Source organism: Hemitrygon akajei, chromosome 23 (genome assembly GCF_048418815.1).
Source record: "Hemitrygon akajei chromosome 23, sHemAka1.3, whole genome shotgun sequence".
NCBI classification, from domain to species: domain Eukaryota; kingdom Metazoa; phylum Chordata; class Chondrichthyes; order Myliobatiformes; family Dasyatidae; genus Hemitrygon; species Hemitrygon akajei.
Window position 1 is genome coordinate 47945586 of NC_133146.1, and position 14740 is coordinate 47960325.

The 14740-nt window shown below is 38.5% G+C and overlaps 1 protein-coding gene across 5 annotated transcripts in view; it reads right to left on the reverse strand.

Moving 5' to 3' along the window:
* The window catches only part of ptprea (protein tyrosine phosphatase receptor type Ea), a 293967-nt gene that overhangs the window by 22960 nt on the left and 256267 nt on the right, over nt 1-14740 (reverse strand). For 4 of the 5 annotated variants that reach the window (XM_073027574.1, XM_073027576.1, XM_073027578.1 and 1 more), the window contains 5 exons: nt 12804-12923; nt 9688-9848; nt 4368-4503; nt 3931-4080; nt 787-880 (listed from right to left, as the gene is read on the reverse strand). In XM_073027574.1, the coding sequence (XP_072883675.1) occupies nt 787-880; nt 3931-4080; nt 4368-4503; nt 9688-9848; nt 12804-12923 (661 nt within the window). The remainder of the gene's footprint in view (nt 1-786; nt 881-3930; nt 4081-4367; nt 4504-9687; nt 9849-12803; nt 12924-14740) is intronic. The other variant, XM_073027577.1, reaches the window with a different exon arrangement.

A 14740-nucleotide genomic window follows, 5' to 3' on the forward strand; every position in this document is an offset into this window, starting at 1 on the left:
AAATGTGTAAAACATGTCTGCGTCAGTGTTATCTTGCATTTCCATACAATGTTACATTAGGCTGTTACGCATCTATTGTCAGAGAAGTACTTGCATAAATAGGTAAACCACCTTCATATGAGCAAGGACAGAAAACAGGGCAAAGTGAGTACAGTATACTTATTTATTCAGCAAGTTATGGGTCAAAGTATTTGGTGAGTACATTTCTAACTCTTCTGGCTTCAGTCTCTTTGCCGTCTGCTCTGAAATTGTTAGGTTGCGTTCAAGAAAACAATGAAATAGCGCGCTGCTGTCTGATAGCGTTTTCAGAATTCTCCGGTTACGCTGTCCACACTGATCTGCCCGAGCAGCGTTTTCAAAAATAACCCACCCTGGAAAGCGTTTCTGAAAAGCTCCGTTTTCGGGGGACGAAAACGCCGTTTTAGTGTGGACGGAGGGTAAAATGAAGAGAAAAAGCTTTGGTTACGGATTTATCCGGTGTAGTGTGGATGTAGCCTACGATGATCAATGCAAAGCTCCTTTGATAGAAATCACAGACACTTTCCCACTCTCTTTGTGGAATGCACTGCATTATTTATGCTTGCTGCCTCCCTCACACAGTGGGGTCACAATCAGAAGCTCGGGAACTGATGTAAGAAATTATGAATGAGAACTGATGAGATTTATTTGAAGAAACATGTCCCTAGATGACAGTTTCCTGATGAGTAGTGGGAATTATTTCCAATATGTCTAGAGGTTGAACAAAAGTAAAGAAATATTCATTAATTTCAGATTTAAATCACTTACAGGGAATGATCTGAAGGACTCTGGCTTTTTTCATATTTACCGGTTTATTCCCTGTTCTCATATTGTCCTTCCTTATTCGGACCGTAGTTAATTTCTGTATTAACAATATAAAACAGGCGTAGTCAAGGCAAAATAATAATAGAAATGTTAACACATTAGAATGATCTATCCTGAAAATTAAAATGGAAAAGAAACAAAATAACAAAAAAACATTTAGTATTCAAAAAATAATCAGGTCAATTTAATCCGTCTCCTTCAGGCACTAAAAAGTCCCTACAGTAGCCAATTGCGATTTGAGTTGTGATTTGTGCAAGACCATAAGGAAGATTATGCTTGGGTTAAGAATGACCACCCAGATGATTATTTAGAGGCTGATGCCAATTAAATTGCCACCCTATGCTGATTGCAGTAGCTGTAGGATGGAAGGACAAAAAGCTGAAATAATCCCTACAGTTTTTCTCCTGCTCTGGGTCTATTCCACAACATAAAGGAAGTACACTCCTTCCCTCAGTCCATGTATGTCAGACAACACAATCCCCACCTAGAGGCACAGCTGGTTTGTTAAGGCTGCCTTCAATACTTGGTGAAAATTGTGGCATTTAAGTGGTGAAGTGCAAATCTTAAAGTGCAAAAGTTTCGGCATTTTGGGGAAAGGTCAAGCTTTCATACTTAGCAATTAGGCACCAAAATGCACAGCCTAGTTTTCAAAGAGACAAGTATGAATAGCACAACACCCTTTTGGTACCCATTTCATCCTTTCAACAGACAATATCACTAATTTACTTCTCCAGCTCCATTCAGAAGTCAAGTGAGGAGCCACAGTATCTGCTGTCAGTGTTACCTCACAGCCATCAAAAGAAAAGTGAAAAATCATCTGGATCTACCTCATGCCTGGCATGAGATTAATCTCCGCCAAGAATTCACCCAGGCATTTATATCTGTACCCCAATTCCACTTACTCAGGATAACTCGGGCAATAACTCACACATTGTCTCTACCTTCTGCGTTTTCATATCAAACTAAAATGCTCACCAATAGAGGGAGTTGCACATATTCAATAAATGTCTTTGTGAGGCAGCAGCTTCTGAGAAAACAAGCTTTCCTCTGTTCCTAAACATTCTACAATTTCAAATGTCTTTATAATAGCAGAATTCAGTGCACAAGAGGGCTTAAGATTTTTTTTAATGTGCAGAATCCTGTGAGTCACTTCGTTGTTTAATTTTTCACTGCAGTGAAAATCCCTTAAGAGCAAATCTGCAAGTTTCAGAGTATTTTACAGTTGCATTTTAATCTATGACATATTTATTATGCCCTGGAATTTAGTGTCTTCGCCACAAAAGTGCTACTGATTTTTGTGCAACAGTGCTGATCTATGGCTGCAGAGAAGTAGATATGAATAATATTTATTCATTTATTTTTTGAGATACAGTGTGGCCCACTGAGCCATGCCACCCAGCAAACCCCAATTTAATCCTCACCTAATCACAGGACAATTTACAACAATAAGGTAAGCTACCAACTAGTATGTCTGAACTGTGGGAGGAAATTGGAGCACCCAGAGGAAACCCACAACAAGAACGTACAATGTCTTGTAAAGACTGCGGCAGGAATTGAACCTGCGTCGCCTCTACTGTAAAGCGTTGTGCTAACCACTACACCACTATGATACCTCTTGAACTGTTTATGCTTAGTTGATTTAATTTAGCACATTTTCAGAACAATTTTTTGTTGCTAATATCATGTTAATAGTTTTTAGTTTGCCTTCTGAAAGTCAAAGACTTTTAAGAAATCTTGGCAATTGGGGTCAGCATGTTAAAGATTGCCAGAGGACTTTCAAAGACACCTTTGATCTGGTCCTGCTGTCATGCAGAGCCTTACCCATTCACCGTGTGATAGGACATCTAGTCTAGGTTTAAGGCAATGGAAAAGAGACGCAGTATTATGGGCAACATGCACAAAATGCTGGTGGAACACAGCAGGCTAGGCAGCATCTATAAGGAAAAGCACTGTCGACGCTTTGGGCCGAGACCCTTCGTCAGGACGCAGCGGTTATTATGGGCAGCGGTTTCTGCTCAGATGTATCAGCCCCAAGATCAATTAATGCCTAGCAACATACACAAAATGCTGGAGGAACTCAGCAGGTTCCAGTTGACAAACAATTCAACATTTCAGGGCAAAGCCCTTCTTCAGGGCTGAAAAGGAAGGGGGAAGATGCCAGAATAAAAGGGTGAGGGGAGGGGAAGGATGCTTGCTGGAAGGTGATAAGTGAAGCCACGTTGGGGGGGGGGGGGGTTGGAGTAAAGAGCTGGAGAGAAAGGAATCTGATAGGAGAGGAGCATGGACCATTGGAGAAAAGGAAGAAGGAAGGTTACCAGGGAGAGGTGATAGGCAGGTGAAAAGAGCTAAGAGGCCAGAGTGGGAATAGAAGAAGAGGGAAGCAGGAGGGCATTTTTTTTTATATATCAGAAGGAGAAATCAATATTCATTCCATCAGGTTGGAGCTACCGAAACGGAATAAAAGGTGTTGCTCCTCCACCATGAGGGTAGCCTAATCATGGCACAAGAAGAGGCCATGGACCGACAGCTTGGAAAGGGAATGGGAATGGGAAATAAAATGTTGGGCCACTGAGTATTTCTACTTTTGGCAAATGGAGCAGAGGTGTTCAACGAAGTGGTCCCCCGATTTATGACAGGTCTCACCAATGTAGAGGAGGCTGCACCGGGAGCACCGGACACAATGCCCAGTCCATCTTTAGTGACCAAAGGATTCAAAGTACATTTATTATCAAAGTGTGTATGCAGTATACCACTTTGAGTTTTCTCTACCTCATAGGCGGTCACGAAACAAAGAAAAACCATGGAACCCATTCAAAAGAGAAACATCAAACCTCCCTTCCCATAGCACCAAAAAAAACAAATTGTGCAAACAGCAATTAAAAAGCGAACAAAAACACGGAATGTAAAACACAAAATCAAAAGGCGTATTTCAGTTCAGCTCAGTGCTCATTATCTGCAAGCCACGCTAATTCAAAACTCGCACAAAAATAGCAACAAAAAAGTAGTGACCAGAAAATTGAACACAACATAATGTGAATTAAAGTCCAATCTACAAAACATGTTGATTAAACCATCTTAATAACTCACATTAAATTCTTCTTCTAGGCCAGTGATGTCAAACTTCCCTGTTTTATTTCGGAGCTTCTGTATGTGCTTCTCTAAAGAGCTCACATCCAGTTCTGTGTCACCGTACAAATAATGTTCAAGAAGAGCTTGATAAATGAAGGAATACTGCATCTATAAGGAATAATACAGTGAATAAAACCACTTTAGTAAAGTGCTTCCAGAAAAAAAGCGCAATTGTATGATATATCGTATTCAAACTAAGGGATAGTTCTTGAAAGAGCAACAGAACTGTAGGTATCGTGTACACGCACAGCACTGAGAATATATTAAATAAACTGAGCTGAGTTGTCCACAGAAAATCTTTATAAAACTGGAAGTCCAGTCATTTGTTCTCCTTTAAAGCTCTATTAACATCTGTGACGAGCATTAGAATGAATATAAACAGAATTATTGCTTACGTCAGTTTGAACTAGCTGTGGCCGCTGATTGCGAATTCGAGCCACAAAACCAAAGACATCCACCTTCTGCTCTGCATCCATCATATCAATCATAGCATCAATAACAATGAAGGTTCCAGTTCTGCCTACTCCAGCACTACAATTGGAAAAGAAGGGGAATGTTAGGTTTCAAGTTTCAGGAATTGGCCATGTAGTATCTACAGCAATAACATTCATGTGCAGTCCTCTCCTTCTCTTTGTAGTATTCTAAAGCAATGGACAAAGAGGAGATGTGTTGCAAGCTTTTAGTCCTTCCCACTTACAGAAGGGTCCATGTTTGGTTAATTCATATATGTTTCCTATTTTTCTACAAGAAGTTGGCTTTCTTTTGACTCCCACATCTTACATTAGGGATTCTTGGGTGTGGATTCACAAATATTTATCCAAGTTCTGTTTAAGAGCACTGACACCTTTATCTGTCACCAGGCCACAAGCTTATATCATTTGTCATCAATTACCAATGATTCAGATAAAGGATGCTGCGTGTCCTCAGTTATCGGTAAAAGTTACATGTACAATACAGACAAAATAGTTCACTGGATTCTGCAAGAATTTCAGAATCATTATGTTCAGTTTTATAACTTCATCTAAGTAAACTCTCACTCCCCTTTGAACAAACCTGGTTCAGGCGCACCCCACGGAAATGATTATACCTGTCACTTGAATAGGCGAGATATGCACTGAGCTATTCCTACTATTCTGAAATGCATTTTGAATGATGCTTGTAAAACAAACTAGAGAAAACAATTCTTTATAATTGTTCACTACTAGCAGCCACAAATGTGAAATAGAAGACGGATTATTTGAGAATGGAGGAGCAATAATATAATGCTATTAGATTAATTGTGCCACAAGAAGCACACGTGACAGGAATTAAACCCATATTTTCATTGTTCATTCCTTTGTATTCGCTCTATTTGGATCTTTTTCATTGCCCAGTTTTCTTTCTCATTCCCTTTATCTAGCTTTGTTTCTGTGGTTTTCATTCTGTATTTCCAGTTCTCAGTCACAGTTAACATATCTGAGCAGCACTCTATGTTTGTAATCCATGAAGATGAAGCTCTTGGTGTGTACTTGTTGTAACACCCGTGTTATTGCATGTTTGCATTGTTAAAAGATTTTGCATTTCTGGTTGACTTCGTTTTCTGAGAAAAAAGTAATGCTTTCAAGTCTAAAGTTAATGTCCTTACATTGCAACTATTTCGAAGTTATTGCCTAGTCCAATGGAAGAAAATTGAGTGAAGGGATTCTGAATGTTAATGTGTAAATTAGAACTGGACAGAATATACGAGCAGCTGCCAGTCATATCTTTGTTTCCTTCCAGCCAGAGAACTACTACAGAAGGTCCAAATGCCAACTTTAGAGAAAATGACAGAGAAAATACCTTCAGAAAAACATTTGGCTCACCAAATGTGGGCATTGCTGGAAAGAGCAGCATTTATTTTTTTAACCCTAGTGCCTTTTTCCCCAGGGTTGCAATTGTTGATATGAAAGGGCATAACTTTAAGGTGAATGGAGGAAAGTATAGGCGGGACCTCAGTGTTGGTATTTTTTACACAGAGAGTGGGAAATGCATGGAACGCGTTGCTAAGGGTGATGGTAGAGGCAGGTACATTGGGGGCATTTAAGGGACTTTTAGACAGGCACACAATGAAAGAAAAAGGGTAAGATTGATCCTGGAGTAGGTTAAAGGGTTGGCTCAATATCATGGGCTGAAGGGCCTGTTATGTGCTGTAATGTTCTATGTTCTACATTTAAGCATTATATATTAATAGGTTAGTAGAATGGAGTGGCTGGCTTAGCCAATTCAGAAGGCAATAGGAGGTAGATAAACAATCTTTTGGAACTATTGTAGGCAGCAGGTCTGTGCATTGAGTTGGGCTGGGGAGGTATGTATTGGGGGATGTGGATCCCATCAGTTGCATTATTTTGTGACTCGTATGCTTTGTTAAAGCTTTATATAAGCCACTGTGCATTGAATATGTTTTGCGCCAAAAATGACCAAAATGGCAACCTTCAAAATATTTTACAACACTAATTCCCCAAACAGGTTTGTTCGGACAGAAATGAGAAATATACTTGATAGCATCATTCAAAGAGCCAATGAGAGTTATATCACAATCCCCTTTCTTCTCTCCTCATAATATTAATGTTCTATTAAGGTGGGGACCAGTCAGAAGATGAAAACATTCATAAAATTTGTTCTCATAAGGTAAGTTAACAATGCTGATATCTGCTTTAGATAACAGATCTCTCTTGGTGGCATTCCCTTAAAGGAAGCTGCTGAATTTCCTGCTGCACAGATGGTCTGACCTTTCAGGAAAGATTGTTATCAGGTAGGCTGGTAATATTAAAACATGCAAACTGCTGCCTTTTGGACCTGCCTTTGACAATACTGTTTACTGGAAAAATTTCAAGGGGCAAACATAATTGCTTGAACTCCCTGACTGCAACATAAAGCAGTGCTGCATGTCTATGATGTGAAGTCTGTGAAGGCAAGGAAAGGCATAATGAGATTGAGGTATGGCTTCCCGAAACAACTGAAAAGGTTTCAGAATTACATTAAGACAAGCACTGTCTTGCACTGCACAAACTGCTCGCATAACTCTCTTAAGATTTTGTTTATAAATATAGCACATCTTCCACTATTGATTTACAAGAAAGTAACTTCAAAAACACTATGAACATTTCTCAGATTTAATATATAATAGTGTGTAAATCAAAAGTTCAAATTCCATGCAGGGTTAGGACAATTTAACCTTCTTCAGAAACTGATGGATCTAAATTCTCCTCAAGAAAATAAAAATGAAAGAGCACTCATCAGTGGATTTGCTTTCAAGGGGAATGTGTACAATGACTTGGAGTATGCATGTTCTATTATATCTGAAAGGAAATACTTCATATCAGGAGAGATAAATTTGAGAGCTCATGAAAATGGTGACAGGGAGAGAGATGCACAATCAACCTACAGTCACTGCTTCTGATGCAGAGAGCATTTCAACTTCTCACAACCTGTTCTGTTCAATCATTTTGGCACACATTGAGACATGAAATGGAGTGTGCATCAGCAACACACAGTATCAAGAATGGATAGTTCCAACTAAATTGAACGGAAACTCTTAACCAGGTGTTCTGCACGGTAAAGGAAGTGAGTCTGGTCTGGGAGGCACTGAAGATTGTAATCACATGGCCAAGAATGGGAAACAAGATTTTCGATGGTGTACTGGTTGAATAGGTACAGGAATAGGGGAGGCCTCCTGTATCTGCAGGGGAACACGAGTCCTAAGTACCTGAATGCAGCATTGCCAAAAATTCAATATCGTTATGCAAGTAGTCACAGTCTGTGAATGCAAATTCAAATGCTAAATTATATCAGTTAGCCTCAGAAACTTCATAGGTCATCACTTCCACTGACTTTGTCTACACTCCACTTCCTTGGTTAAATAGCTAACATAATCAAAGACCCCTCCCACCCTGGACATTCTCTCTTCTACCTCCTCCCATAGGGCAGAAGATACATAAAGCTGAAAGCATAAACCTCCAGGTCCAAGGTCAGCTTCTAGTGCACTGTTATAAACTACTGAATGGACCTCTTGTATGATACGATGGACTCTGATCTCACTATCTACCTCATTGTGGCCTTGGATCTTATTTTCTTCATACACTGCACTTTCTCTATAACAATATATTCTGATATTGCTTTTCCCTTACACCACCTCAGTATACAAATGTGTTGAAGTTATCTATATGGATAGTATGCAAAACAAAGATTTTCACTGTACATCAGTACACGTGACAATAATAACCTAATTACTAATTTAACATCATCATCATCATGTGCTGTGTTGAATGACAGAGGCGATAATGGTTCCATGACCATGATTGTTCTTGGCAAATTGTTCTGCAGAAGTGGTTTGCCATTTCCTTCTTCTGGGAGGTGTGTTTACAAGATGGATGACCCCAGGTATTATCAATACTCTACAGAGATTGTCTGCCTGGTGTCAGTGGTCAAATAACCTGATTTTGTGATATGCACAAGCTGCTCATACGACCATCCCCCACCTGCTCCCATGGCTTCACATGACGCTGTTCGCAGGGTGGGGGGGGGGGGGGCTAAGCAGATGCTTCACCTTGCCTAAGGGTGACTTACAGGCTAGCAGAGGGAAGGAGCGCCTTACACCTCCTTTGGTAGAGACGTATCTCCACCCCGCCACCCAGAAATTAGTAATAATCCAGCAATAAAGGCTCATACCCTAAATCCAGTGTGTTTCACCTTATATTTGTATAGACTGCACCAAAGTAAGGGGGGGGGGGGGGGAGATTTGACCAAGGACAGAGACATTGCCCAAACTGCTTGGACAACATTCAATGACTCCCTCTTGCTTGCTAACAATGATAAGCAGCAGGAGCTGCACTGTAAAGTACAACTAAAACCACTGAAGATCATAGTGTTCAAAAACAAGATCCTCTTTCCCACAAATCTTCCCTCCTTTATTACTCATTCTTCTGTGAAGATGATGTACGGATACCCCTCTTGCCCCTTATTCCTCACTGTCTTATGTTCTTCCCTTTTGTTTATTTGGATACCCAAGAATTAGAGATTGCTCAGGAGCTGGAGAAAAAGCAGAGATTGTGGTGATGAAGGTGCACATCACTTCAATTTATGCTTGCAGCTACCAGATCAGAAATTGGCAAAGTGTATAATTGAGAGTAAAACACATTTACGAACAACTCATGGCTATTCTCAATACCCAAGTTTCCTTAGGTCACGGGTTTCAAGATTTAGGAGGATTAAGTAATTGAGAGACTGTTCCCTAGTTCACTTACAACATTAATATTAACTAGAAAATAGACATCAATGCAAGGGATTCCAGGGTAATTGGGCAGAAGGTTAAATTCATACCATTTATTGGAAATCTTATGCAGAACATTAATTCTCTCTAGTCTAATGCACTAAATAATCAAAGGACGTTTCCTGCTTTTGAACAAACAGGAATTTGTCGGCTGGAGAAAACTGCAGTGGAAAACTCCAGACAATGTGTTCAACATTAAGGCAATTCATAGCATGGTGCCAAGAGTTGCCAAATTATTAAGCAACATTTGCAGACAGGACAACATAATTTTGGCAGATTCAATGAAACTAAAAATAGCTAACACATTGTAAAATTGATTAAAATGCATCCCTTGTTACTATAGAATCCCTGTTAACCCTTCAGTTAATAGTAGGGGTCTATGGCATAAAAGAGGCTGTAGAATGATGGAAAATAAGCACACCAGTTACCTGCAGTGGACCACAATAGGTCCCGAATAGGAAGGATTCAATGCCTTAACCTTCTTCAGAAATTTGAGCATTCCAATGGGTGCAAATGGCACACCAAAGTCAGGCCAGCTGGTGAAGTGAAGCTGTGTCACTAGTCTAGGAGCTTTGTTACCAGTCGTCTGCTGTAATAAAGCAGTGAAGATATAAAAACTGTAACTTTCACACAATGAAGAACAAGAAGCTCTGGGCAATTCTGGCAATCACTTATATCAGGCATTCTCTTCTTATCTAATATAAAAGGACAACTTTAGGAAGAGCTTGGTCAAAAGCATTTATTTCCAGGATGAAAGATACAATGAAAGATATTATTATGTGGTTGAATGTAACATAATGATAACTAAAATGGGACAGGTTAACTACATGCACTCAGTTCAATATAACACTACAATATGGCTAGATTGCAATTCTTTCATGAAAAGCACCAACCAAAACTTTTCTCAGAAAGTCTTAACATTCTTCAAAGGTTGATTGATGTTAAAAACTTGTTTGATACTTGTTTTAAAAACACAGTGATAAAATGGTGCCTTCACTCAATGGGGAGGATGTGGTGAGATGTATATGGAGAAAAAGATTTAGCCTTTGGTATACAAAGTACCAAAATATCATTTCGGTGCAATTGAACTAGAAATGAGAACAAAGGATCTTATTAGATTTCTGCATTTCTATGCTATTGTACGATTTATAAAAGTGGACTACTTGGCTCAATGATGAAGATGAGTCTTTTTTTGGCATTTAATCAAGATATTCCCACATACACTAAGCAGAAAAATATGAAACAAGTGAACTCTGAACTGATTGGCTTGCTTGCAGCCAACTTGAGCTGGTCTTGAGAATGTTTGGAGATATTAGGGTTAGCAAATCTGGGTGGGGTGGAGATTCATCTCCAACATTGCCTCATTATTTCATTAACTCAACTCAGGCTCTACTACAAGATGCAATCTTTCCTGCTCTGGCATTAGTGGTCACCCAGATTTTCAGCAGGGTTGAATTATTCAGTGTGAATGCAGAGCTTTTCTAGCATTTGCGCAACCCTACAGACACTAGGAACTGGATTTCAAATATTTGAACAACTTTCCCAGATAACCCAAGCCCAAAGCTTCCAATAATACAGTGCATGGTACATTTAAATACAAATCCGTGATCCAGGACTGGAGAGACTCAGGCTGTTTTCACCAGAATATAGTAGGGTGACTTTATCTATGCCCCTTATGATATTATGTACTGCTATAAAGTTGGAGGCCACAGTCTTTTTCCCAGGGTAAGGGAAGTCTAAAAGTAGATGATATAGTTTAAGGTGAAAGGGGAAAGACTTTAAGCAACCTGAGAGGCAAGCTTTTCCCACAGTATTGTGAATATATGGAATGAGCTGCCAGAGCAAGTGGTGGAGGCAGGTATAATTCATCATCATCATTATGTGGCATGTCATATGACATGGGAGATCGTTGTCCCATGATCATGATTGGTCTTGGCAAATTCTTCTTCAAAAGTGGTTTGCCATTGCCTTCTTCTGGGCAGTGTCTTTACAAGACGGGCAATCCCAGCCAAGATAAATACACTTCAGAGATTGTCTACCTGCTCCTGGTGGTCACAAAACAAGGTCTTGTGATATGCACCAGCTGCTCATACGGCCATCCACAACCTGCTCCCATGGCTTCACGTGACCCTGATTGAGGGGACTAAGCAAGTGCTATGCCTTGCCCAAGGGTGACCTGCAGACGAGCAGAAGGAAGAACTGCCTTATATCTCCTTTTATAGAGACACATCTCCACCCCGCCATCCCATGTGATTATAATATAGGTATAATTTGATGTATGGTGGTACGGTAGCGTAGTGGTTAGTGCAACGCTTTACTGTACAGGTGACCTGGGTTCAATAGCCGCCACTGTCTGTAAAAAGTTTGTACTTTCTCCCCATGACCATGTGGGTGTCCTCCATGTGCTCCAGTTTCCTGCCACAGCCCAAGGACATACCGGTTGGTAGGTTAATTGATCATTGTAAATTGTCCCGTGATTTGGCTAGAATTAAATCTGGGGATTGCTGGGCAGCACAGCTTGAAGGACCAGAAAGGCCTATTCTCTGCTGTATCTCAATTAAAAAAACTTACAATATTTAAAAGATATTTGGACATATTCATGAATAGGGAAGATTCAGAGGGATCAAATGCATGCAGTTGGGATTAACTCAGGAAGATCCTTGACTGACATGGACTAGTTGGGCCAAAAGGCCTCCTTGTGTGCTGTATTGCTCTAATCCAAGCAGATTATTACTTTAGGGAGGAGCTGGAATCTGCAGACTGTAATAAAGTTATGTTTTAGTTTTTTTGTGGCATATTTGCATTTAATGTTGTAAACATACATTACTTGTATTGCAGATCTGGTGATGTACTTACTTTCATCTTCAGTACAAGACAAACAATGGATGAGATTTACCTTAATCTTTAGCTGCACTAAAATTGGGACATTTAACAAACAAGGTTCTCGAGGAGAGAAAATTCCACAATTGTGTATTTAATATTTCAATAATATTCAAGTAATCTTGTTAATTTAAATAACTAATTATGGGTTATATGTAAAAAATATGTTAAATGCACTTGCCATCACACTATCATGTGAAATGTGAGAGCCTTGCTTAAAGAAAGACAAAATTATACCTGTATTTCTGGATTTGCTGAATCTCCTTTGAATTAATTTATGGTTTTAAGTTACAAAATATAACAATATTTAAGGAAAATTTCATAGGGAGACTAAAAACTTATTTTCAGATTAATATTATGATGTAAAACAAGAATTTTTCTTCTGAGAGGTAAAATTGACTTATGCTGTAGATCCTGAAATTATTGAATGCTGACAAATACTCAAAGTTTGTAAAAGATGTATCTCAGAGTTGTATACTGCATATAAATGTTCTTTGAAAAATATCAGTCAGCTACTGATTGCAATTTATTTCCTTTATAAATTAATTACATAATAGGCAAACAAATAATTTGTGCTACAAAGAAACACCCAAGCGAGATAAACTTCTTTTTCTGGAAAATAATTTGGTTCAACAAAGTAGACGGAAAACTAGAAGATACTTGCATTCTGTATGGTGAACTTGCGTATGGTATAATCCACAAGCACTGTGACATCTTCCACTGAGACCCGTATTGCCCCATACGTCCATAATCCCTGATCAGGCCAGTACTTGTAACACTTTTCCTGCATGAATAAGTAAATACTTATTTTGAAATATTATTTAAAAAATCAAACCCTTTAAAAGTATTTTCTGCAGTAACAGCAATAATGTTAGAGGAAATGCTTCCTGTTTATTTATCAGGAGCTTACAAATGCTACTGCATCATAATGGATTGTAATATTAAAGATCAGAACATTGGCAATAATATGACAAATCATAACTTAATAATCAAGCAATATACTTCACAGAGTCATTTTAGAGTTTTTCAATGAATGAGTGTTGATTAACTCAGGGCACTCTTTAAATTACGTTTTTATTTTAGCCACTTAAGCAATAAGTAGAAAATGAAGGAAAAACGTACAATTAGTTAGAAACAACATTCCCTGTGAAGGAAAGCTATATTTACTGGAGTTCTTTAAATATGTTAAATATGTTGAAATGATCTCAGAAATTCACTTTGACCTGATTGGGGTGGGGGGGGGGGGGGCACCTCCATGGTTCTGATATTTCTATCCTTCATTCAATTGGCTTCTTGTTTTGTGGATGTCTGTGAAGTTTAAGAATTTCAGGTTGCATACTGAATCCATTTCTCTGATATTACATTGACCCGACTGAATGTATGGCATCTGTATTTGACATCCAAAGCGTATTACCAAATAACTGCTTCCCCAGAGGCTGAGTAGAGTTAGCACAATCTGCATTTTTTTTGATATTGAAATATTGCTGCCCTTAACTGTTAAAAAATCTAACATGTCGAGCAGAGTTGAATGTTTTGTAGTCAGGGTTTGTTTTTGTCCTTGCAACTGATCTGATTTCAAATTTAAATGTGGTTTTGTTCAATTTCCTTTAGAACCAAAGCAAAATGTAATTGCAGCAGTTTGAGTTTGCATGGAGGAAACTGCGAGCTTGAACTGAGCCTGATAAAAATTAGTCTTTTCCTTTTTTACTTCTCCTCCCAAATTCAATTCAAAATTGATTGTCTTTAGTAGTACAAGATGCTTAATTAGATTACATTAGGCTACACAAGCTGTTGTTATTCCTTAAAATGCTCACTTACAAATGACAGAAAAGCACTTTTTCTTAAAACCATTATTTTGAAGCATTTATATAAGGTAAATTTAACTATTATTTTACATCTGAAGGAGTACTTCCAAATTGATGTTTAGATGCTGCTACTGTTTAAGTTAATAGTATACATGGATGAAATTAATCTTATTTTTCATATATTATGAATTTTCAGTAATTTCCTTCATTGATTAGAATAAAATGAACCACAAGGTAAATACTATGGTGTAGAAGTTTCAGAACTGAAATAAACTGATCTTGATATCTGCTAATTTAATAGTCATTGAATTTACCAGATTATAATGATCATTTTGCCACTGAAAGTTAAATAAAAATAAAGTCTAGAAATTATTTTTAGCTCCTTTTGGTGCATTAAATCATAGCTACTTCTTACCTTAATGCCCATTTGTGGGATCTATTGCAAATAGTAAAATCAGTGAAGTTTATAATTCAAAAAAGCACAGAATTACAACTTTGCAAATCCTAATGCCTTGCAAATGTTGCTGGGGACATAGAGTATATCCTTCATGGCGTAAAATGCAATTGTACAAAAGAGAGGGAAAAACTTGGGTAAACATGTCAGCATTGTGCCTAGTGACCATTCCAACCCAATTGATCCCATTAATTCCTATGCTCTAATTGTCCAACGCTACTACTACACAATGTTTATCTCTGCAGTGAAAACCTTCTGCAGGCACTCAAACACATGGAAACTACCTTCTGTTCTTGTAGTAGAGTGATCAGCCAGGAAAGCATAATTAAAGATTAAAATCTC